Below are 23764 nucleotides of genomic sequence, written 5' to 3'. Positions count from 1 at the left end.
TTAGTTCAAGAATTGAAGAAAAATCAACCCTCAACTATTTCTCCTTAATATATATACTGGCCGAGTATATTTGACTTACTTAATTTACCCGCTTTGGTTCGAATATTTTATGAATGGTGCAGTAAACGAGATTCAGGCAAAATACATCTTTTGATTAACAAAAACAAACATTTAATATAAGTTAATATTCAACCTTCCAAGCCTTCACATACACTTTCTCAGCTTCTGAGTTACAAAGTTCCTACACATATATAAATATAATAGAACTTCCTATCTAATCAGTTTTCACACACTTCTCAGTCATGCTATAAGTTCAAAATATCGCAGGCACTAATAGTTGAAAATATCTCTCTAACAATTCTTAACTTCAACTCTCAATCACAAAGAGTTTCCACAGTTGAGGTTAGGTTAAGCATAGCATAATTAACACTCAATTCTTCAAGCATTGAAATAATACACTAAGATAGTCCTTACCGGAAATAGTTCCTAGTACATCAAATACATTGTGAGCAAACTTTTAAATTATTTTTATTTCACTTAAGAACACATCTACAAGACTTATCCACAGTTATAATTAAAACACTATCAATCGCGCTTCAGAAATCCAGACATCGACTGCAGGGTACTTCAACTATCCTTGTTACCACTCATAAACTAATTAAAACACTGTGCGGTTCTCCTTAGGGCAAATTGGTTTATTCAGAATTCTTCCTTGAACGTCCAGCTTTTTATATTATCCGATTACAGCATCAATTTCCCTTTTATTATTACTGCTGGCTTCACTTTCAGCTAACTATAAAATTCACTTCGTCCTTGCTCACTTATAAAAATTATCCTCTTAACTCCTGCCCTTAAGAACCTTTCATTTACTTCTACTTCTCTAGTTTATGCCCTTGCTTCCTTTCACTTCCAAGTTTCCGTCCTAACTCTCTCTTGTTACCTCTTATATTTTTTTATTATTCTTTTTCCAGCCCTCGCTCTGTTCCACTCGCGCTCGTTTATTTCATGCGTTTCCATGACAACAAATAAACGTAAACATTTTCGCTAACATTACATAAGGTTATACCACTACATTCAGTTATTACATAACGTTAAACTTTCACAAACAAGAATAAATAGAATATTTGCATTTCAATAAATGCGTAGTTAAATTACAAATACAAGTTCTTATAATATTGACATAACAATAAATAAAATAGCTTAATAATATTTAATACAGAATCTTATTACTATTAACACATATCTTTGATTAAACAATTAAATATTAGATATAATTAAGGTAATTACATGATATCAAATTATAATTTAAGTTATTTACATTAAATAATATTTACAAATGTAGCCTTTGTGATGGAAGATCATGTTGGATTCTGAAGCAAATAATAATTACTCTAATATCTACATAATCAGAATCCAACAGTGACACTTTTGGATGTTTTTTAAGTACTGTCCAGTAGAAGCAATGTCTAAATATATTCTGAGGGTCAGAAAGTTAAATAAGGTATATATGACATCTGCCTTAGAATACTTAGCATTAGTATGACAGCTTTGAGTTTAAGTTTCAAAGGAGGTGGATGGAATGCAAAATTGTACCGCTTCATAAGGGAGGTGAAAGAACAGTGGCGACCGGTGAAAATTTTGAGTGGGGATGCTGCATATACAGGAAAAAAAACTTCTTTTTTTCCTAATCAGTAATGAATTTATTAATAAATAAATTTACATATTAAAAATTGCTTTATTAAAAATATTTCATCCTCACCACGAACAAACACCAATAATAAAAGTTTCATATCAATAGCAATGACAAGTGCAAACAAATGTCGGCGTTAGATCGCAGTGCATTTGTTTCATGTAACGATAATTGAAAAAATGTAATTCTTTTCATATTTTCAACAGTGACACTCGTCATAATTCAGCCTTGCATCTATAATAAATAAATAATTATATATTATTTTAACAAAATAAAATAAGATTTACAAAAAAATAGTTCACCACGAACACGCACCAATAATAAACGCTTCATATCTCATAAGTGGCAGTGTATCTAATACACCCAAGCGGCAGTGTATCTAATGATGTAATGTGCAACAACAAGGCAAATGAATATCGGCGTTAGATCGCAGTGCATTTGTTTCATGTAATGATAATTGAAAAAATATTATTCTTTTCATATCTTCAACAGTGACACTCGTCATATTTCAGCCTTGTATCTATAATAAATAAATAATTATATTAAATATAAAGAGCCAATAGCCTTCATTTCGGCGATATAAACATTATTCAAATTAAGGGGATATTAAATCCCACATTGTTTTAAAACCGAATAAGAAACTCAAAGATTGGAATCAGAGAGTTTCATGCCGAATATAGTAAACTATAAAAGTATCGACGGTTACTAGCGTGAGCTAATGCAAGTAGTCCTAGTACGTAGTACAATCTGAAACCGGTCTGGGTAGTGACCTCCCACCATAATGTAATAACAGCATACATTTCCTAGGAAATGTGTTTTTACATTATGGAAAATACCAAGATTAGCGATCAGAACTTTCCCCACCTTTGCAACGAGTTGCCTGAGATTGTACTATGTACTAGGACTATTTGCATTAGCTCACGCCAGTAACCGCCGATACTTTTATAGTTTACTATATTCGGCATGAAACTCTGATTCCAATCTTTGAGTTTCTTATTCGGTTTTAAAACAATGTGGGATTTAATATCCCCTTAATTTGAAATAATTATGTGTTATTTTAACAAAATAAAATAAGATTTACAAAAAATAGTTCACCATGCGCACGCACTAATAATAAACGTTTCATATCTCACAGAAATAAGGCATGTAAGCATACTAAAAATGCACTGCGGTTTGAGCAGTTACAGTTGGGAATGACGTAACATGCAATGACAAAAGCAAACGAATATCGGCGTTAGATCGCAGTGCATTTGTTTCGATATCTAAAGCATTAATTGAACAATCCCAATTATTAACTATTCAATCAATGTGTCAAAACATAAGCTGTAACCTTAAACATGTTGTATTGCATTTATATAATGTTGTAAGCATTGTTATTATTTATAAACACAAACAAATTTTAATTTTTTCATTTTTTCCTGGGGGGGGGTGCTGCAGTGTTGCAGTGCTTATGTATGGGCCGCCACTGTAAAAGAACCTGAGCATTAAATTATAGGCCAATTTGTGTGTCCTGTGTTGTGGTTAAAGTGTTGAAGAGGTTAGTGAGAACCAGGATCCAGAATTCAGTTGACAACAGTGGTATTAACTTTGATGTAAAGCATGGATTTGCTAAAGGAAGGTTATGTTTTAGTAATCTACTTACTTATTACAATAAGGTGACAGCTGCATTGGACAAGGGAGATGGATACACAGTAGTGCACTTAAATTTTGAAAAGGCTTTTGATAATTTACCACATAATAAGTTGATAATCAGACTAGAGCAGATGGAGTTGGATATTAAATTAGTGCATTGAATTGAAGATTGGCTTTTTGATAGATATAGGCAAGTTGTGTATAGGGAAGGGGACAATATCCCAGAAGAGGAAAGTCACTAGTGGTGTGCCTCAGGGGTCTGTTTTTGCTATTTAATCTGTATGTTAATGATATTGGAAGATTCGAATGGGGGATATTCAGTTCTTTGTAGATGATGCAAAGTTTGAGGAGGTGAGCAAATGTTTTGGCTTTACAAGACAACTTAAACAGACTGAGTGAATGAGCACAGAAGTGAGTTTGCCAGTTCAATGCTGCAAAGTGTAACATTTTAGAATTTGGAAAACATAGATGGGAATGCAGAGTATATATATTTGGTGGAGATATACTGGAGGAAGTGGAAGAAATAAGAGAATTGGGTGGTGTAATGGTGGACAGGAATCTAAAATTTAGGGAAGACTTTGCTAAAACTGTGATGAAAACACAATGAATTCTGGCAATAATGAGGAGGACACTGACTTCTAGAAGTAAGGTAATTATGGTTCCACTGAATAAGACCTTGAATAGGCCACATATGGAGTACTATGCACCAATTTGGTCCCATGATTTTCAAATGGATGAAGACGTATTAGAAAGAGTTAGGAGGCAATTGATTAAGTTGTTTTCTGGTCTCTGGAATGTCGAGTACAAAGAAAGATTGAGAAGATACAATTTACCAAGTCTGCTGAATAGGAGAAGAAGGGGTGACATGATAGAAACTTTTAAGTTGGGCTAGTAAGGTATTATCAGATTAATATCAAAGAGGTTTTTTTAATAGAATAGTGGAGATGGGGGGGGGGGAGGATCAAGAGGTTATCCCTGGAAGCTGTATATATAAGGAGGATGTCAGCAAAAGAATGAGAAGCAGGCTTTTTGCATGGAGATTGGTGAATGATTGGAATGCATTGCCTGAGAGTGTTGTGTCTGCAGAGAATGTGAATGTATTTAAGGCATGGTATGATGAGCTGTGTGAATGACAGAGGGTCCTCCAATCTGAAGTCAACTCCATGGAGGTCTGAGGGAAATAATAATAAATTAAATAACACAGAACCACTATGATGCACTCCACTAGTCATCCTCATCCATCACTTCACCATATACTACTCTCTAGTGTCTGTCAGCTAGCCATCCACCCACCCGCTTTCTATACTACCAACTTCATGTCCTTTCCCAAATGCTTCAACTTTTGCAATGGTTTTCCATATAGAGGTTGTTATCATATATACAGAGAAACCAGTTACATTTTAATTCAATCAGCAGGTCAGAGTATCACCAATTTGGTCAACCATTATTCTGCTGATGTAGTCACTCCCTCAGTCTGTTGAGGGAGGGAGGGACTAGATCTAAGCTACAGGTCTGTTTTACATGGCTAGAGATTAAATGCTTATTAAACTTTAATGATAAAGTATTAGTGGTGGCCTAATCAGTGTTTAAAATAAGGAGGTGAAGTTTGTTATCAACAAATTGTGACTAAAGTCTTGACGTTGAACAGTTCTAATTATTATGAAATGTTAGAAGAAATTGTTCGTTTAGAATATAAATGGCACATATTCTTGAGATATTAGGGCCTTCATTATTGTTAAGATTAGGGTGGTTGATTATAATTTCAGTCTTCTTTAAATTTACACTTATAGCAGGTATTTTGATGCGATATAAGGCACAGGCCTTTCTAGTCAATTCTTGGGCAGGCATGATTAGAAAGGCCAGTTTTACCATTGTCATTAAACTTAATGTGTCATTTGTGTTCTTTTTTTTTTTCACATAGGAATGTGTATATAGTTTCGCCTATATATGGCACTTTACACACCAGGGTAAGCTAGGAGAGGAATGGGCTCCATTGGCAAGTTGAATAATTTCCTTAATTTTATACAAGTTTTAAAGGTGGCATTAAGGTTGTATTTGTGTAGTATTCCCATCCAGAAAAAGGAATACAAATAACATGTTAAATTTAATGACTGTTGTAAATCTGGCCTTTCTGATCATGCCCTGGATATTTTACACAGAATTGACTTGAAAAGCATCTATTCCTCAGCACAAATCCATCCTAATCAAAAAAAAAATGATGGCCTAAACATGTCTAGAATATGGACGGTACATTTGGTCAAAATCATGGGCATTAAGACGATTGACTGAGGATGACAGTCATAGAGATGGAATGCAAAGGATTTAGTATCTTTAGATAGGACAGAGGGAACAGGATGAAGGGGGGATATTTGCTAATGATTGCAGAAGAACTAAAGCCCAAAAGAGTAGAAGTAATTAGGATCATAGGGATGCAGAGGACAGATCGTTTGAGGTTATCTGGTGTGTGTGTGAGAGAGAGAGAGAGGTCAACAGGACAAAATACATTATTAGAAAGGAGATGAAAGGATAATATGTTTGAGACATTTATGCTGTTCAGGGGTATTTACTGAATTTGCAAGAAAGTAGAACAAGGGAAAGAAACAAAGACAAGAAGCCATCCTTACAGTTGGGAAGGTAGTTGTAAGAAGGTGAGAAGTGGGCTTTTTTTTATATGGAGGATCGTAGTAGTATATGGAATGCATTGTCTGAGAGGGTGATGAGAATGTAAACAATTAATAAGCAAGGAGTGATATGATAGATTTTATGTTGTCTAAGGGAGACCGCCCATAATATCCTTCTTATGCCTCCATGGAGTTCTAGAGTAATAATAAAAAAAAAAGAACAACAGATCTAAAAACCATAAACATGATGACAGGCATATATGTTATATATCACACTTCTGAAAAAAATTCCTTTTTACAATTGCTTATTTCAAGATATTGATAACATAATAGGGTCCTCACCACATGTTGTTATGCTTGTAGTTAACCATGAGTCACATCATGGTAGTCAATCTCCTGGATAATAGATGGTACATGTATGGAATGAACATAATTTTTGATAACATAATTTTTATTACGGAAAAAAAAAAATTAATTTCTAAGACATGCTTTGGAAAATTATTATTATTATTACATGACATCTCCAAGGAATCCAAAGACTCATCGAGGGTGGGCACCTACTCTACAACTCTCCATTTCCACCATTCAACCACCAACTACAGCAAATCACATCATCTACACCAACGCCATCTACTCCCCACTACCGCCACTAGTATTTTCACAGATGATCACAAACATCCATGTCCACATCAGGATTTGAACCCGCAGCCTTTTGGCTGGAGAGTAGATATGCTAACCAACCGGCTAACCAGGCCTGCAAAACAAAATGGCACTTGCATGAAAAATGCACAAAAAGTGCAAAAATAATTTCCACGTTCTTTCCAGTAAAATGAATCGACCAAAATACAATATTTTGTTCCATTTAAAAAATAAACAATTGCAAATAGTTTATTTTAAGCGCCTCTGTAGTGCAATTGGAAGAACGACGGTACATTGTGCCCTTCGATTGGAATAGGCCTAAGTTCGATTCTCGTCGCGACGAATCTTTATCTGGATGATTTCAATCGAAGGTGAGTTAGCCGATCTCATACGGAGGTAGCAGAGTTTTTTCTCCTGGAAACTCGGGTTTTTCATCCCTCATACAGACAAATCGGCTCTTCAGAACAAATGCAATTTACAGACAAAAATATTAGTTGTGGTGGTGGTGGTGGGCGGTTGATGGAGATGATTCGTAGTAGAGGTTCGGTGTAGTGGTTGAGACAGTTGTAAGTGTCCTCCCACGATGAGTCTTCAGACTCCTTGGAGGTGTCAGGAATAATAATAATAATAAATATTCCAATATTAGATTTTTTTTTTGTATTCAAGATACCAAGTAATTTTATATAATCTTGGTTTTTAATCCTATTTCCCAAGTAAGCAAACAGACAAGTCAAGTTTGCACCTGCATGTAATGAAAGTCTGAGGCAGCTCGTGGTAGTGCCAGTTTGAGGCAACTTGTGGTAAAGGTGGATTAAGCTATGATCACTTTCCTTAGTATTTTTCCCTTAATGTAAAGCACATCCCCTTGCGGAGATGTATGATGCTATGCATTAAAGGCAATGGTTACTACCCATACCGATTTCGACCTTTATTGAGGTCTCGTCAGTGGGAGCCAGACCTGACAATGCTAAGGTTGAAGTAATGCAGAGCTTATGAATTTTACCTAAACAAGTTGCCACAAGGTGCATTGACCTTATTAAATAAAATCTCAGGATGAGAGATTGATGTAAAAAGTTTTGTAACTTGGGTGTATTATGTATTCAAGATACCAAGTAATTTTATATAAACTTCGTTTTTAATCCTGTTTCCCAAGTAAGCAAACAGACAAGTCAAGTTTGTGCCTGCACATAGTGCAAGTCTGAAGCAACTCGTGGTAGTGCCAGTCTGAGCACCTCAGACGGGCACTACTAAGGGAAATACTAAGGAAAGTGATCAGATCTTAATCCACCTTTACCACGAGTTGCCTCAGACTTGCACTACGTGCAGGTGCAAACTTGACTTGTCTGTTTGCTTACTTGGGAAATAGGATTAAAAACGAAGTTTATATAAAATTACTTGATATCTTGAATACATAATATACCCAAGTTAAAAAACTTTCTACATTAGATTTTTTTATTTATTTATTAAATTGTCGTTGTTGTTATTATCATCATCATCATCCTAGGACCTTCATGGAGTCAAGGACTCATCATGGGACACCCACCCAATCATAAACACAGCTCATCATACCATTATTATTATTATGTGACACCTCCAGGGAATCCAAAGACTCATTGAGGGAGAGTGTGCCAACAGCATCAAACGATTGAACTTCTTCCAACTACTAACCGTGCTCAAATTAGCTTAACTTTTTGCGTGAACCATTAGTAGCAGAGGCCCAGGACTAAAGAGTGGTTATTAAACCTATACAACACTTGCCTCAGAACCCTAAGAATACCAACTGTCTGGTGGTATGATAAAGTGGTGGCCTTTCTGAAACAGGAAAAACTCCAACCGAAACAAAAAATTACAGACCTATATCACTACTCAGCAACCTCTTTAAACTCCATGAATGATTAATTTTGAATAAGCTACAACCCCAATCGAAACCCATCTTATTGCTGAGCAGGTTGGTTTTAGACAAGGTAAATCCTGTACATCACAAATTCTCAATCTCTCTCAATATATAGAAAATGGTTATGAACAAACACTAGCCACAAGAACAGTCTTTGTAGACCTAACTGCAGCATATGATATCATAAACCATCTCACACTCAGAAATAAAATATACAGAATAACTAGAGACTATCGTCTTGTCCTCCTGATCCAATACCTGAAATACATTCACATTCTCTATACACTACACCACACTCATATAATGCATTCCAATAATTCACCACTCTTCCATGCAAAAAACACTCTTCTCTCTCCTTTGCTTACATCCTCCCATTTCCCACCATTCTATGAAAAACCTTTCAAACATTAATCTGATAAGTGCCCCTTAACAACTTATATGTTTCTATTATCACTTCTCCTCCTCTCTCTCTCTCTCTCTCCTATCCAATAGATTCTGTAAATTGCATCTTCTAAACCTTTCTTCATATGCAACATTCCAGAGACCAGAAACCATTACCTCTGCATTCTTTTTTGAAAATCAGGTGACCAAATCTGTGAAAAAGTAGTCCAGTAGTCCATATGTGACCTAATCAAAGCCTTATACAAGGAACCAGAATCTCTTTTACTTCTACAAGTTAGTTTGCTCTGCTTCATTGCCAGAATTTGTTGTGCTGTTCTCATAGTAACAAGCAGACAAATTAAACCTCATACTTACAATGAGGACAAGATGATAGTCTCTAGTTATTCTGTATATTTTATTTCTCAGTGTGAGATGGTTTATGGTATCATATGCTGCAGTTAGGTCTACAAAGACTGTTCCTGTGGCTGGTGTTTGTTCATAACCATTTTCTATGTATTGAGAGAGGTTGAGAATTTGTGATGTACAGGATTTGCCTTGTCTAAAACCAACCTGCTCAGCAATAAGATGGGTTTCGATTGGGGTTGTAGCTTATTCAAAATTAATCATTCATGGAGTTTAAAGAGGTTGCTGAGTAGTGATACAGGTATGTAATTTTTTGCTTCGGTTGGAGTTTTTCCTGTTTCAGAAGGGCCACCACTTTATGTATTCTTCACGCTGAATGAAAATTACAGAATAAACTACAAATGTAAATATCATTAACTGGACTATGTACTATGTAACTATGTACAAAGTTGCAGTGTTTTAATTATTGTTGTCTGAAAAATATTGAAAAAATCTGATTCTTATTTAATAAATATTGAATAAAAATCTAAATTTATGAACTAAAATAAAGTCAACTAAAGTTTTCTTTATTCTAAGAAGCCAATAGCTATACAGGGATTTAGAAATTTTGGAACAGAGCCACAGTTCTAGTTAAGTGGAATCATAATTTGCAATTTATGATAATTATTATTATCTGGGCTTGTCTGGGATTGCCACACCACCAGTTGCTAACTAAACTGAAGTAGATGGGATTGGATGATAGATTAGTGAGATGAATAGGCAAATGGCTCTCAGGTATCGGCAAGTTGTGTATGGGGTACAGTATCCCAGAAGAGCAAATTCGTCAGGTGGTGTGCTGTAGAGGTCTGTTTTGAGCACATTATTATTATTATATCACACCTCCAGGGAGTCCAAAGACTCATCGAGGTAGGACATCTACTCTGCAACTCTTCGTCTCACTACTCCACCAACCTTCATCATCTGCCACCAACGCCAACTACCACCACTAGTACTTTCACAGACAATCACAAACATCCATGCCCAAGGCGGGATTCGAACCTGCAGCCTTTTGGCTGGAGAGCGGATACGCTAACCACTCGGCCAACCAGGCCGGCGTGGTTATTACATTTATATTTTTAATTATTTACATTAATTATTACATTAATAATATTGGGATGGGTTTAACAAATGACATACAACTGTTTGCAGATAATACAAAACTGGAGAAAGTGATGAGAAATAAATGCAGATGTTGTAACCTTACAGGAGGACTTGAATAGACTGTCTGAGTCTATTCAAGCAAATGTATAAAATTATTAGTTCAATGTTGTGCAAGGTTCTGATATTTAGTAAGCAACAATGGGATATACTTTGCAAGTATGTGCTTGATGGAGAAATGTTGGAGGAAGTTGAGGAGACAAGAGACCTTGGAGTCGTGGTGGGATCTGAAATTCAGCAGTTATGTTGCACAGGTTCTGAAGTCATCACAAGATTATAGCAATGATGAAGAGGATAATGTGCAGAAATAGAGGTTATGGTTCTATTGTATAAAGCCTCATATGAATTATTTTGCACAGATTTGGTTCTTTGGTTTTTCATGGTGGTGATGATAATATAGAAGAAAGACTCCAGAGAAGATCGACTAAGGTAGTAACTGGTCTTTGGGATGTGGAATATGAATACAGATTGAAGGAATGCAATTTGCAAAGCCTTGTGAATAGGAGGAAGAGAAGAGATATGATTTAGACATTCAAATTGGTAAAGGGTAGTTACCAGGCTAATGTGGAAGTAGTTTCTCATAGAATGGGAGAAGCAGGTAGAACAAGAGGACATTCCAGGAAGGTGTGAGCAAGGGGCATAATTATTATTATTATTACCCGAGACCTCATGGAGTCAAAGACTCATCTGGGAGGTCCTTTTATCACACACCTCATCATACCGTGTCTTAAACACACTCAAACTCCTTGCAGACGCCACACTCTCAGGCAAAGCATTCCAATCATTTACAATTCTGCACGAAAAAAAACCTGCTTCTCACTCCCCTACTCACACCCTCTTTATACAGTTTCCAGGGATGACCTCTGGTTCTCCCCCGATCTCCCACTATTTTCTGTAGAACTTCTCTGGCATTGATTCTATAATTAAATGAGATATGATAGAGACCTACAACTTGTAGGTCTGTATCATATCTCCCCTCTTCCTCCTGTCCACCAGACTCTGCAAATTACATCTTCTCAATCTTTCCTCATACTCGACATTCCAGAGGTCAGAAACTACCTTAGTCAATCGCCTCTGGACCCTCTCCAACATTTCTTCATCTTTCTGAAAACCAGGTGACCAAATCTGGGCACAATAGTCCGTGTGGTCTAATCAAAGCCTTATACAACGGAACAAGAATCTCCATACTTCTACTAGTCAGTGTACTCTGCATCATTCCCAGAAGTCTTTGTGTTGTCTTCACAATTTTGGCTGTGTATCCTCTAAATTTCAGATCCTTATCCACTATCACCCCAGATCTCTTATTTCCACCACCTCAACAATATATCCTCACCAAGCATAAATTCTGCATCCCATCTTTGTTTTCCAAATTTTAAAACCTTACATTTTGCAACATTGAACTCACATCCCCATTTCTGTGCCCAATCACTCAATTTCTTCAAGTCATCTTGTAAGGCCAAAACATCTTCTCTATTCTCTACTCTTCATGGTTCGTCCCAACTTTGCATCATCTGCAAACAACTGAATATCTCCATCTAAATCTTCACCTATATCATTAATATATAAATTAAACAGTAACGATGGTCCTAAAACAGACCCTTCAGGCACTCCACTAGTGACTTTCCTTTTCCTGGATATTGCTCCTCCATACACAACTTGTTGATACCTATCAGATAGCCAGTCTCCAATCCAATGCACTAATCTAATATCCAACCCCTATCTGCTCTAGTTTGGCTGTCAACTTATCATTATTTCGCCTTTGCAAAATCCAAGTATATTACTGTGTATCCTTCTTCTCTGTCCAAGGAAACAATCACTTTATTGTAATAAGTAAGTAGATTACTAAAACATGACCTCCCTTTAGCAAATCAAACCTTAACCACAACACCTGACACACAGATAGGCCTATAGTTTGATGCTTGAGTTCAATCACCTCCCTTATGAAGTGGCACAATCTTGCCCTCCTTCCACTCCTTAGGAACTTGACCGAGTGCAAGACTCGTATTAAGAATATATGTCAAAGAAGGTGTCAACTCCGTGGCACATTCCTTCAAAATATGTGGTGATATATTATCACGTCCCACAGCCTTATTATCATCTTGTTTGCTCAACTCCCTCATACACCTCTTGCTCACTTATAGTCAGTTTCTCCTCCCCATCATCAACTGCTCTCAATCTCTCCATGAAGTCACATTCACAAGATTGAAAGACCTTTATGAAATGCTCATTAAGTATCTCCATCCCACATTCCACAACAGCTATCTTTATACTATTTTCTCCCATAAATGTCATCCTTCCATAATCATTCTTTCTTTTGCTGGCTACATATCAAAAGAACTCCTTAGGATTCTTTTTGGCTTCATTAGCTAACTGCTGGTCTTACCTCTCTTTAGCTACCCTCATCAACCAGGAGCAAGGAGCTAGTTCTTTGCATGTAGAGTGGTTGGCGAGCAAAATTCAATGCCTGACATTGTGGTGAATGAGTTAAAAGCATGGATTGATGGGCTCTGCGTGTAACAGTATTTACCTCCCACGATGTCTTTTGACTCCATGGACTTTTGGTGCTAATGATGATAATATAGTATCTCCATAAAGTCAAACTCATTGTGAGAGAGACCCACAATAACCATTATTTACAAACCATATGTAACATCTCTCTATTAAACACATTCACTATTGGGGCATTCAAACTATCTCTGGCAATCTTTTCCACTCATTTGCCACTTTGAGCAAAAAATCTAGTCTGCACATCCTTATTAACCACACTCTTAGATAACTTCCAGGTGTGATACCTTGTTTTCTGCCTACTTATCTTCTACTGAAAAATTTATTTTATGTCAATCTTATAGAATCCATTTAATAATGTGTCAGTTTCTATCGTGTCTTCTCTCTTCTGCCAGTGAACTAAACTACAACTCCTATGCCTTTAATCTTTCCTTATAGGGAGAATTTCACAGACCTATCAGCAGTTGGTCACTCATCTCTGGATTCTATCCACTGCCCTCTGATCCTCACAAAACCGAGATGACCAAATTGTTCACAGAGTAGTCAACATGTAGCCAAATCATAGCCTCAGATGTTGAACATGTGTTCAGCATCTGAATAATTGTGCCAATATTTAGAATATGCCCTCTGAACTTCAACTCTCTGTCTACCATTATCCAAAATTCCTAGACCCAATCACAGTATGTAATCTTCTCATCCGAAAGTTCATAACCTTACATTTCCAACATTAAATTGATAACTATTATCCTTCGCTGACACTGCCAACTTCTTTAACTTATTCAGCAGGATATCTACATTACCTTTATTAGCTATTGCCCTCTCCAGTTTTGTATAATCAGCAAACAACTGAACACTCCCCCATTAAATTATTCCCTATATTGTTAATATACAAATTAAAGAGTAGTAGCCCAGTACAGAACCGTGTGTCATTCTGCTAATCACTCTCATTTGCCTTGATTCCACTCCACTATATACTATTCTCTGGTATCTGTCTGTCTGTTAGCTACCTCCCTCCCCTATCCATGCCACCAGCTTCACATTCATTCCCATTTGCTCAAATTTATGTAATATTTTTCAATGCAGTATTCTGTCGCAAAGTCTCTAGCAGTATCATAGAGTAGCCATTTCTATATCCAATTTCACTCTCACTTTATTATAAAATGTGAATAAATTACTGAGGCAGGACTTACCTCTTAAAAATATATACTGCCCATCTTAGAGTATTGTATTCCTATTCACTCATTCTCATGTTATACATTGAACCAACTTTTCCAATACTTTTAACTATCACTCCTGAGATACTAGTTGATCTAATTTGCTACTTCTGTCTTGGGCCACCTTTATGTTATGGAACTATCTTACCTCTCTTCCTTCCATGAAACTTTTCCAGATCTGAGACATGGATTAAATGACATTATCAGAGGTATTGCCAGTTATTTTGCACATTCTCATAGTGATTGTTTAATAGCTCAATTTCTTCAGCTTCTGTCACTTTCCTGCCATCTACACTTATTAAAGTTATTCTTCCATAATAATTCTTTCTCGTACTCAATGTACTTCAAAAAAACTATTTTGGATTTACTTTGGCATGCTTAGCTAATTTTCTATCATAATCTGATTTGGACCTCCTTACTATACCAGTTGTCCTTTTTCTCTATGCTTAGTATTACTTATCATGGGCATGCTGATCACTTTTTCTTTATATTCTCTCCACAATGTTTTTTTTTAAGCTCTTGCTTTATATCTCTATTCATCCATTTAATCCCAACTTGTTTTATCCTCCTCACCCTGAGTATGCAGTCTGATACTACCTCTCTCAAACAATCTGTGACCACTTCCTATGCACTACTGACAATCTTTCCTTATAGTGTCTTATGCTATGCCTTCTGTCCAACTGCCTCCTTAATTAGTCATAAAGTGCCTCCGTAGCGCAATTGGAAGAATGATGGTATGTTGCACCCTTCAATTGGAGAAGGCCTAAGTTCGAGTCACGTCATGACGGGAGGAATCTTTATATGGACTTTTTCAATCGAAGGTGAGTTAGCCGATCTCATACCGAGGCAGCAGGGTTTTTTCTCCTGGAAACTCGGGTTTTTTTCATCCCACATACAGACAAATCGGCCCTTCAGAACACACACACAATTTACAGACAAAAATATACTAGCTGTGGTGGTGGTGGTCGGCAGTAGATGGCGCTGATGGATGATTAGATGAGGTTTGGTGTAGAGGTGGAGACGGAGAGTTGTACAATAGTTGTCCTCCCACAGTGAGTCTTCGGACTCCTTGGAGGTGTCACGAAAATAATAAAAAATAATAATAATAATAATAATAATCACCAGTGTTGGATTTCCACATGAACCCTTTCTTGACTTAGAATTACACATGCATAGCAACCTCCCAGAACAAGATTGCATGGTCACTTTCCCCAATTGTAGGCTGAGTTGCTACTGTGGTTATTTATTTATTTATTTTGTTTTTATGTTGGGCCCATACACAGGAGGTTGATTGGTCAACCTATAGTACATTAGTACCGTGTATGGGTGGTGGGTTGGGAAAAGAGGAATTTGTTTACATTTGATTTGAATGACTTTAAATTGTATTCATTGGGAAACACAGCAGGTGGGAGACTGTTCCACAGTGCAGCAGTTGCAGAGATGAAGAGGAAAAGAAATTTGTTCTATTTGTTTCTAGGTGTACTGTGAAGGGATGTTGTGCAGCAGCTGCACGGCAGGGGAATTATTGATGTTATTTCGGATGAGCATTTCCCATGGAAATATTTGCAGAATATACTTACTGCAGAGACCAAACGTCTGTATGAAAGTGGGGGGAGAGAGTTGGTAAGGGATGGATCATTGATAAGTCTAATTGCCCTCCTCTGTAATGAGTCGAGCATTTTGAAAGAGCTTTTAGGGGGCCCCACCCCATATGTGCAGGGCCAGCCTTCTCTATAAAGGGGGCCCAGGTGCAAGAAACCTTTTGGGGCCCTAAAATATCTTTCAAAGGTAAAAATTAAAGGATTCGAAATAAACATATTGTAAAACCTCTTACCTGCAAATGATTTTAGCACAGGAAAAAAAAAAAAAAAACATTCGAAATATAATACGTTTCTGCAAATGTGTACCGGCTGTGCCCACTCGATCATGAGGCCCAGGTGCATTGCACCCACCGCACCCCCGAGATGGCCAGCCCTGCATATGTGGGAGCAGCATTCAATAGTTGGGCGGATTTGTGACTTGTATAATGTTAGTAGGTGTTCAGGGGTGAAGTAGTAACGTCTTGAGCAGAAGAGAAATCCCAGTTTTTTTGAGGCTGAGGATTCAATATTTGAGATGTGTTTGTGCCAGGAGAGGTTTGATGTGAGGGTGATTCCGAGGAGCAAGATCTCAGGCTGTCTGGAAATTTGGGTATCGTAGAAAAGGATACTGGGAAAAAGTTGTTCATTTTTATGGGAAATAGTACAGATCTGGGTTTTGCTGGCATTGAAATTTATGAGGTTATCCAAACCCCATTGTAGAATGGCTTGAAGATCAGAGTTGATGGTGGTGGTGGTTGATGTTCTGTACGATGAGGTGAGTTGTGTAGGGTAAGGCTTATCAAATGCAAGCGAGGAGTGTAGTGTGCTGTCATCTACAAAACTGTGTATTGGGTTGGAGGTCAATTGCAGTAGGTCGTTGATGTACAGCAGGAACAGGGTTGGTGAGAGGACTGAACCTTGTGGGACTCTAGCATTAATTGACTGGTGTGAGGATAGGGAGCCATCCACCATCACACACAGTGTGCATCCAGACAGAAAACTGGCAATCCACCTACAGAGGTCCTGGGTCAGACCGAATGATGGTAGTTTGCCTAGTAGGCCTTTGTGCCAGACCCGGTCAAAGGCTTTGGAGATATCTAGTGCAACCACTTGAGATTCGCCAAACCTCTCCATAACATTTGTCCAGAGATGTGTGACGTGTGTGAGTAGATCTCCTGTTGATCATCAGTGGCGGAATCCATACTGGCAGTCATTTATTTGGTGAGTGTCTTCAAGATAGTGTAGGAGGTGGGAATTGATGATTTTTTCCATTACCTTTGACAGGACTGAGGTAAGCGGGATAGGGCAGTAATTGGATGGCAGTGACTTGTCACCCTTCTTGGGAATGGGCTGAATATAGGCCAATTTCCAGTTTGTGGGATAGATTCCAGTGGTGTAGGAGAGTGTATATATAGGTGACATAGGATAGGGGTCAGTTCTGGAGCACAATTTTTCAGAACAATTGGGGAAATGCCATTGGGGCCAGGAGACTTTTTGTGTCTAATTTGGACAGTATATTGCTGATCTCTTTCTGGCAAAAGGATATGTTGGGCATCTGGAATGGTTGGGGGACATTTGCCATTATCCGTTATGGATGCATTGGAAGCAAAGTGTGAGGCCAAGAGATTGGCCTTTTCTGTAGGTGATGTTGCAATGGAGCCATCTGGGTATGATAGTGTTGGGCAGAAGTTACGACCGATTGCTTTGGCGAAAGGCTAAAAGGCTCAGCTGCCGTTTGGACAGGCTGCTAATTTCCTGCTTTTTCTCTTTCGAACTCTGTTTTGGAAGAATTGATTGTTTTACTTTATTATTATTATTATTATTTTGCATTTATTTCGGGATTGGGTATAAGCTCTAAAGGAGGATGTAGTTCTTGATTTGAGCCAGTTATGGGATGTTTGGTTTTTCATTTGTACAGCCTTGGTGCACCTTTTGGAAAACCAGAGTTTAGTTAGGGAATGGCAGGTCAGAGTACTGTGGGGAATGTATGTTTCCATGCCAGTGAGGATTACTTTGGTTATAAGTTCGGTGCATGTGTTTGAGTTGGAAGATCGGAAGCAATAGTCCAACCTGAGGCCAGAAGATTGGCTTTTTCTGTGGGTGATGAGGCAGTAGAGCCATCAGGATGTGATAGAGGTGGGAATAGTGTTGGACAGAAGTTACGGCCAATTGCTTTGGCAAGAGACCAAAAGGCTCGGCTGCCATTTGGACAGGCTGCTAGTTTCCTGCTTTTTGCTCTTTTGAACTCTGATTTGGAAGCGTTGATCATTTTTTTACATCTATTACGGGCTTCGGTGTAAGCTTTGAAGGAGGATGAGGTTCTGGATTTCCGCCAGTTGTGGTATGTCTGGTGTTTCATCTCTACAGCCTTGGCACATCTTTTGGAGAACCAGAGTTTCGTTAGGGAATGGCAATTCAGAGTGTTGTGTGGAATGTACGTATTCATGCTGGTGAGGATTACTTTGGTAATAAGCTCAGTGCATACGTTTGGGTTGGAAGGCCAGAAGCAATAGTCCAACCACAGGAATGTGGCATAAAAGTTGTGGAAGCTGTCCCACTTGGCACTGTTACATTGCCATATAGATGAGCACTAGATTGTGGTCAGAATTGCCCAGGGGTCACTACTTTCACTGTGTATTTGGAATGATCATTGGTGAGGAAGAGGTCTAGGATGTTTGGGGGAGTGGTTTGGGCTATCTGGTATTCTGGTTGGCATCTGGACAAGTTGTGTAAGGTCGTTGCTGATGGCAAATGTTTCTGCATCTCTGCCTGCAAGATCTGTACAACTGGAGGAGGCAAGCCAGCCAGTTTTGTGGACGTTAAAATCTCCTAGAAGGATGATTTCGTTGTTGGGAAAGTGGGATTGGAGAAAGTCGACTTTTAGGGAGAGGAAATTAAAGAGCTCAGGGTGGTTGGTTGCATTGGGGGGGGGGGGACGATAGAGGCAGCAGATGAATTGAACTGAGTGGGGAAGGGATATTTTCAGCCAAAGGAGGTCAAAGTTAGATGATTCTAGGTTAGGAGCTCTCTGGCAAGGTATGTCTGAACAGACATACCTTGCCAGAGAGCTATGCGCAGACACCACCCTTGGGGCGAAAGATGCTGAAGAGTGAGTAGTTTGGGAGGTTGAGATAACTAGTGCTGGGGGGGGAGGTGAAATTTGGGTTTCTGCTAGGAAGAGTAGGTGGGATTTGGTAGACTGTAGAACAGACATACCTTGCCAGAGAGCTATGCGCAGACACCACCCTTGGGGCGAAAGATGCTGAAGAGTGAGTAGTTTGGGAGGTTGAGATAACTAGTGCTGGGGGGGGAGATGAAATTTGGGTTTCTGCTAGGAAGAGTAGGTGGGATTTGGTAGACTGTAGGTGGTAGTGGACACTATTCAAGTTGGAGTTTAGGCCATGGATGTTGGTGAAGTGCATGTGTAGGGTTTTGTGGGACTTTGTTGGACCACATGGTCTTGCACATTTCCTATGCAGTGCCTGCCTGCTGGTCTCCATGGCGGCTGCTAGTGGCATCACTTGGTTTTTTCACCAGTTTATCTTGTCTGTAGTTGATGGTCCAACTGTTGTCACCATTTTGACGTTTTTCTTCGAGTTGTCTTCGTTCCCTTTGTGCAAATGATAAATCTGGTTGTGCACGTATGCGCGATTGGGGGCAGGAGTCTTTGGAACTTGTTGTTGATTGCTGTTATTATTTTTGATGTGCTTGTCGGCGTGTCGTGAGTCACTTTTACTAGGCGCGGAAAGTTCGTACCGTCCTTCCTTTTATTTATAGGTCCGAAATGATGGCACCTGATGATATTCTCGGGATCGATGTTGCATTCTTCGGCTAGTTTCTTGATGTCCTCTTGTAGTGATTTTCCGTTTTCCGTCGGGAAATTCAGAATGATGGCGTTGAGTTTTTTGTGTTCAGCCTCCATGAAGTGGTTTACCGTTGATGCGATTAGATCGCGAAGTTCTTTCACTGGCGGAGTGGAGCTTGTGTAGCGCTGGTTTTCGATTTGATCTAGCTTAGCTTCGACTGCACGCATTTTGTCGGTGAAAGTTTCATTTAAAGCATTGATGTGCTGTTCGAGATTTTCGACACGTTTGCCTATGTTCAGAGGTAGTTTTACCGAAGGAAGGCACAGCGAACAGAAGAACGGCTGGTTAAGTTCGATAAGTAGCTTATGCGCGGCTTCGTCAATTTTAACGCAGGAAGCGTGCAGCCAGTGGCAATAGAACTCGCAGAATATGCCCTTTTTTCTTTTGTCTGTGACACCGGTTTTGCAGTTGCGGCACGTAATAGGATTGGCGGTCGACGGCGCTGTGCCGGCAAGATACGTGGCGCGTTCGCCGTTGGCTTTTAATGCCGGCATCTTTGCTGCGTACGGTAGGCATCGTGAGCGCTTACACGTGGCTGATTTTGAATTGGAAGGATAGCTGTTTTAATACACTAAAAGTGCTTACAGGTTGTACTGAAGTATTCCGCTGCTCGGCACCAGCTGTTAGGTTTCCGTTTGATGGTTAATTTCAATGGAAAAACACTCGCAATAACGGTAAATTAGGGAGCACAATCTTATAGTAGCATATTCACTGGTTATGTATAGATCTGATGCTCTTACCAGATCCAACACTCAGACCCCTTCCTTCCATCTCCTCCATCACATGCTGCTTCAGGGAAATATTCCTTAGTAATTATAAAAATTTAATTTCCATCTTTCCATGTGCCCTTTCTTCCTTCCAATTTATATGCCTGAGTTGAAGTCCTCCCCTGCCCCCTAATAATTGTTCAACCTACGCTTGTTATGCTACTTTGCCAATGTCTATTATTCATGTCTATTTACCTGTGGTCTATAGCAGCAACCAACCATATAATTTTGTCATATTAGCTTCTATATCACACATGAAACCTCAAATGAACTATTCTCAGATCTAAAATCCTCTTCCCTCTATCCTCTCTGAAAATATAATACTCCTTCAATTCTATCCCTGTAACTATATTATTCTCTTTCATGGTATACATATGAAGACTTCACTGATGTGAAGTCTTCATATGTATACCATGTGAAGTTACATGGTCATTTTGGTATCTTTCTAATCCCATCATGGCAAGATAAAACTCAATTGACAGATAATTGATAGCAACTTCTATTAATGTTTGTCAGTAGTTCAGGAGTAAGTACTGTAGTTCTTTAGCAAATAGTATACTTAAAAATAGCTAGAACCATTTTAGAGGTTTTGCATATATTTTTATCATATTACTAAATGGATAAAATCCATATATATATTTAATCAAACCAAGACAAACTTTTTTTTTTAAATTTTATTCTTAGAAAAAGTTTCCGAACATGATACCTATATAATAGTTCAGTAGGTTGCAGTACTTTTACCACAAGTTACCTTGAATTACTCCACTGTACTCCAAAGAATTTTTCCTATTAACACGTTGACTGCCAACTACGAGATAATTCATAGTAGGCGATCTGGCCGAGAAGGCCGACTAAGAGTTATCTCATAGTTGCTGGACTTGCCTTTTTCGTGCAGCTGCGAGTATATTCGTAGTATATACTCTCAGTAACTAAGGACAGTTGGCTTCTGGGAAGAGAACAAAAAATCAATGCTGGCGTACATGAACAGAAAATTTATTCATACAGTGAAAATCAAATGAAAATCAGTCCGCGCGGTTAGCCTAGTGGCTTGGCGCTTCGCAACCATATGCCTGGGGAAGGAGTGTCCTAGGTTCGATTCCCGTCGGAGACGTGAAGAGCTGAAGGATCTTCCTCAGCCATAGCCAAGTTAGCCGGTCTTGGGCGCGGGCAGTAGGGTTTTTTCCGCCAGTTTATCTGGTGTTTTTCATCCCGCAAGCAGGCAAACCGGACCATTGAACACACAGGGATACAGCCAAGAATACCTTGAGGCATAGGAGTGACCATTCTATCCTCGTATTTCGGTTACGAAATCCAAGCATGCTTGGAAGGTTGTGGGCCTTAAAGGCCTGTTAAAGCCATTGGGATAGATAGATAGTGAAAATCAAATACAAAGTAATAGAACAATTTTATTTTTTGTGATATTTTTTAAAACAATCTCCCACATAAAGTGCTGACTTCTCTTCGCAGGCTAGACAATAATAACGCGTTTCTCGTCGTTTTTTAGCTTGGGTATAAATTCGACATGGCTTTGTCGGACGCAGTTTTTTTTTTCGGTAGGTGGTAGGATTATCTTCAGGCTCGAGGACGACTTCATCTTCGCTGTCCTCACTCGAATCCTCAGAAGGTTCATAATCACTACTGTCATAACCATCCTCGGCAAAAATCTCGTCAAATTCTGACTCACTTAGATTAGCGTAGTACTCAAGTTCTTCTTGAGTCAGTGGTCTTTTCTTATCCATATTGTGGGGTTATAAATATATATTATAAAAATAATTATAAAACAAAATACTCAAGAAAGAAGTAAATGTAACGTACTCGACTAAGCTTACTTCATTACTGACGAATTTACACACATATCACTAACTCTGCTTTAGCGAAACAACGACAAGTCGAAGCGTGTCTGAGTACGAATTAACTCGTAGTTGGCTACTGCCAGGGCCTACCATCTCGGGGGTACAGTGGATGCAATGCACCCGGGTCCCACGATCGAGTGGGCACATTTGCGGAAACGTATGATATTTCGAATGTGTTTTTTTTTTTTTTGTTTTCCTGTGCCAAAATCATTTGTAGGTAAGAGGTTTTACAATACGTTTATTTCGAATCCTTTAATTTTTACCTTTGAAAAATATTTTAGGGCCTCAAAAGATTTCTTGCACCCTGGCCCCTTTATAGAGAAGGGCGGTCCTGGTTACTGCGAAGAACTTTCTGTTACATGTGCCAACTACAAGATAACTCATGAGACCTTTTTTTTTTTTCAAAAAAACACATTCTGTATGTTTTTTTGATGATTACTATGCATTATAATTAGGATTTTGAATAATATGATATGATAAATCAAATTGGCTTCTGAGACCTTAATCCTGAAAATTGGCATTGACAGTCAACGTGTTAAAGACCGTATTTTACATTTATTTTGTATATTATATTTAAGTTATTGTTAAACAAACAGATTTACTGGGAATAGGCAGCAACTCAAAAGTTAACAGATATCTAATATCCTACATCTAGTTAACTTAGCTGATTGTTTAACTGAATTTTCTGAAATTTCTATGAAATATTCACATCTATACATGTTGCTATTTTCAGACCATCATCAAATGGTGGAAAAGTCAAGAAACCTAAGAATGAAGAAATTACAGCTAATGGTATCTCTCAACAAGATGCATTTCAGTTCATTAAATTACGCCATTATGGAAGTAATCCTTCCCTTACTCACACAAATGACGGCATTAAATTTCAGAGCCCAAAACATCATGCAGTTGTATATAATAGTGACCGAAAAAACGGCGATAGTGATAATGGACCCTATGACTTCAGAAAACTCTTACGCAGGACCAACCATGCACCAACAGAGACTCTAAGAAGATGTAAAGGTCTTTTATCATCATCAGAGAAAAGTGACTCATTGTCAGGTTTCATACTTAATGGAAGCAGTGGAGTAGAGTTATGAAGAACACCTCTCCTAAGACAGCACAAATGTTATTGTTGCTATCATTTCATTACTTTGAGTTTTCAGTAATATGAAATTTGTGCTAAATCCGCTAATTCATCTGTTTGTACATAGTGTAATATAGTTAAATGTTAATATATTGATTAACTATATGTATTTAATAGCATTACATTGTAAATATCCAAATGGCTTTTTTATTGAATCATGGTTATTTCGTATTCATATTTTACCAAAATCAGAATTAAATTACAGAAAAAAAAATTATTTACTTTAGATAAAATCAGTGGTAACATTTTTTTTTTTTTACTTTATTGTGACCATATCTGGAAGGTCTTGCTCCTCTTCTCGAGTAAAAAATAGAGAGAACATACACAAACAAGAATATGAAAAAAAAAAAAAGACTGAATTGCCTCTATTCATTGAAATATTTTACGTACAATAAAGCGATGTCTTACTTCCTTATCT

The 23764-nt window shown here is 38.2% G+C and overlaps 1 protein-coding gene across 1 annotated transcript in view; it reads left to right on the top strand.

Moving 5' to 3' along the window:
• The window catches only part of ninaC (STKc_myosinIII_N_like and MYSc_Myo21 domain-containing protein ninaC), a 579315-nt gene extending 555930 nt beyond the window's left edge, over positions 1 to 23385 (top strand). Inside the window, exon 34 of the mRNA XM_090415596.1 lies at positions 22936 to 23385. Coding sequence (XP_090271722.1) covers positions 22936 to 23299 — 364 coding nt within the window. The 3' untranslated portion in view covers positions 23300 to 23385. The remainder of the gene's footprint in view (positions 1 to 22935) is intronic.
• Positions 23386 to 23764: the final 379 nt, after the last annotated feature.

This window comes from Typopeltis vanoorti, chromosome 3 (genome assembly GCF_054136105.1).
Source record: "Typopeltis vanoorti isolate ZY-2024b chromosome 3, IOZ_Tvanoo_1.0, whole genome shotgun sequence".
Taxonomy (NCBI): Eukaryota; Metazoa; Arthropoda; class Arachnida; order Uropygi; family Thelyphonidae; genus Typopeltis; species Typopeltis vanoorti.
The sequence above is the reverse complement of the archived record's forward strand: the minus strand, read 5'-3'. Positions and strand labels throughout refer to the sequence as shown.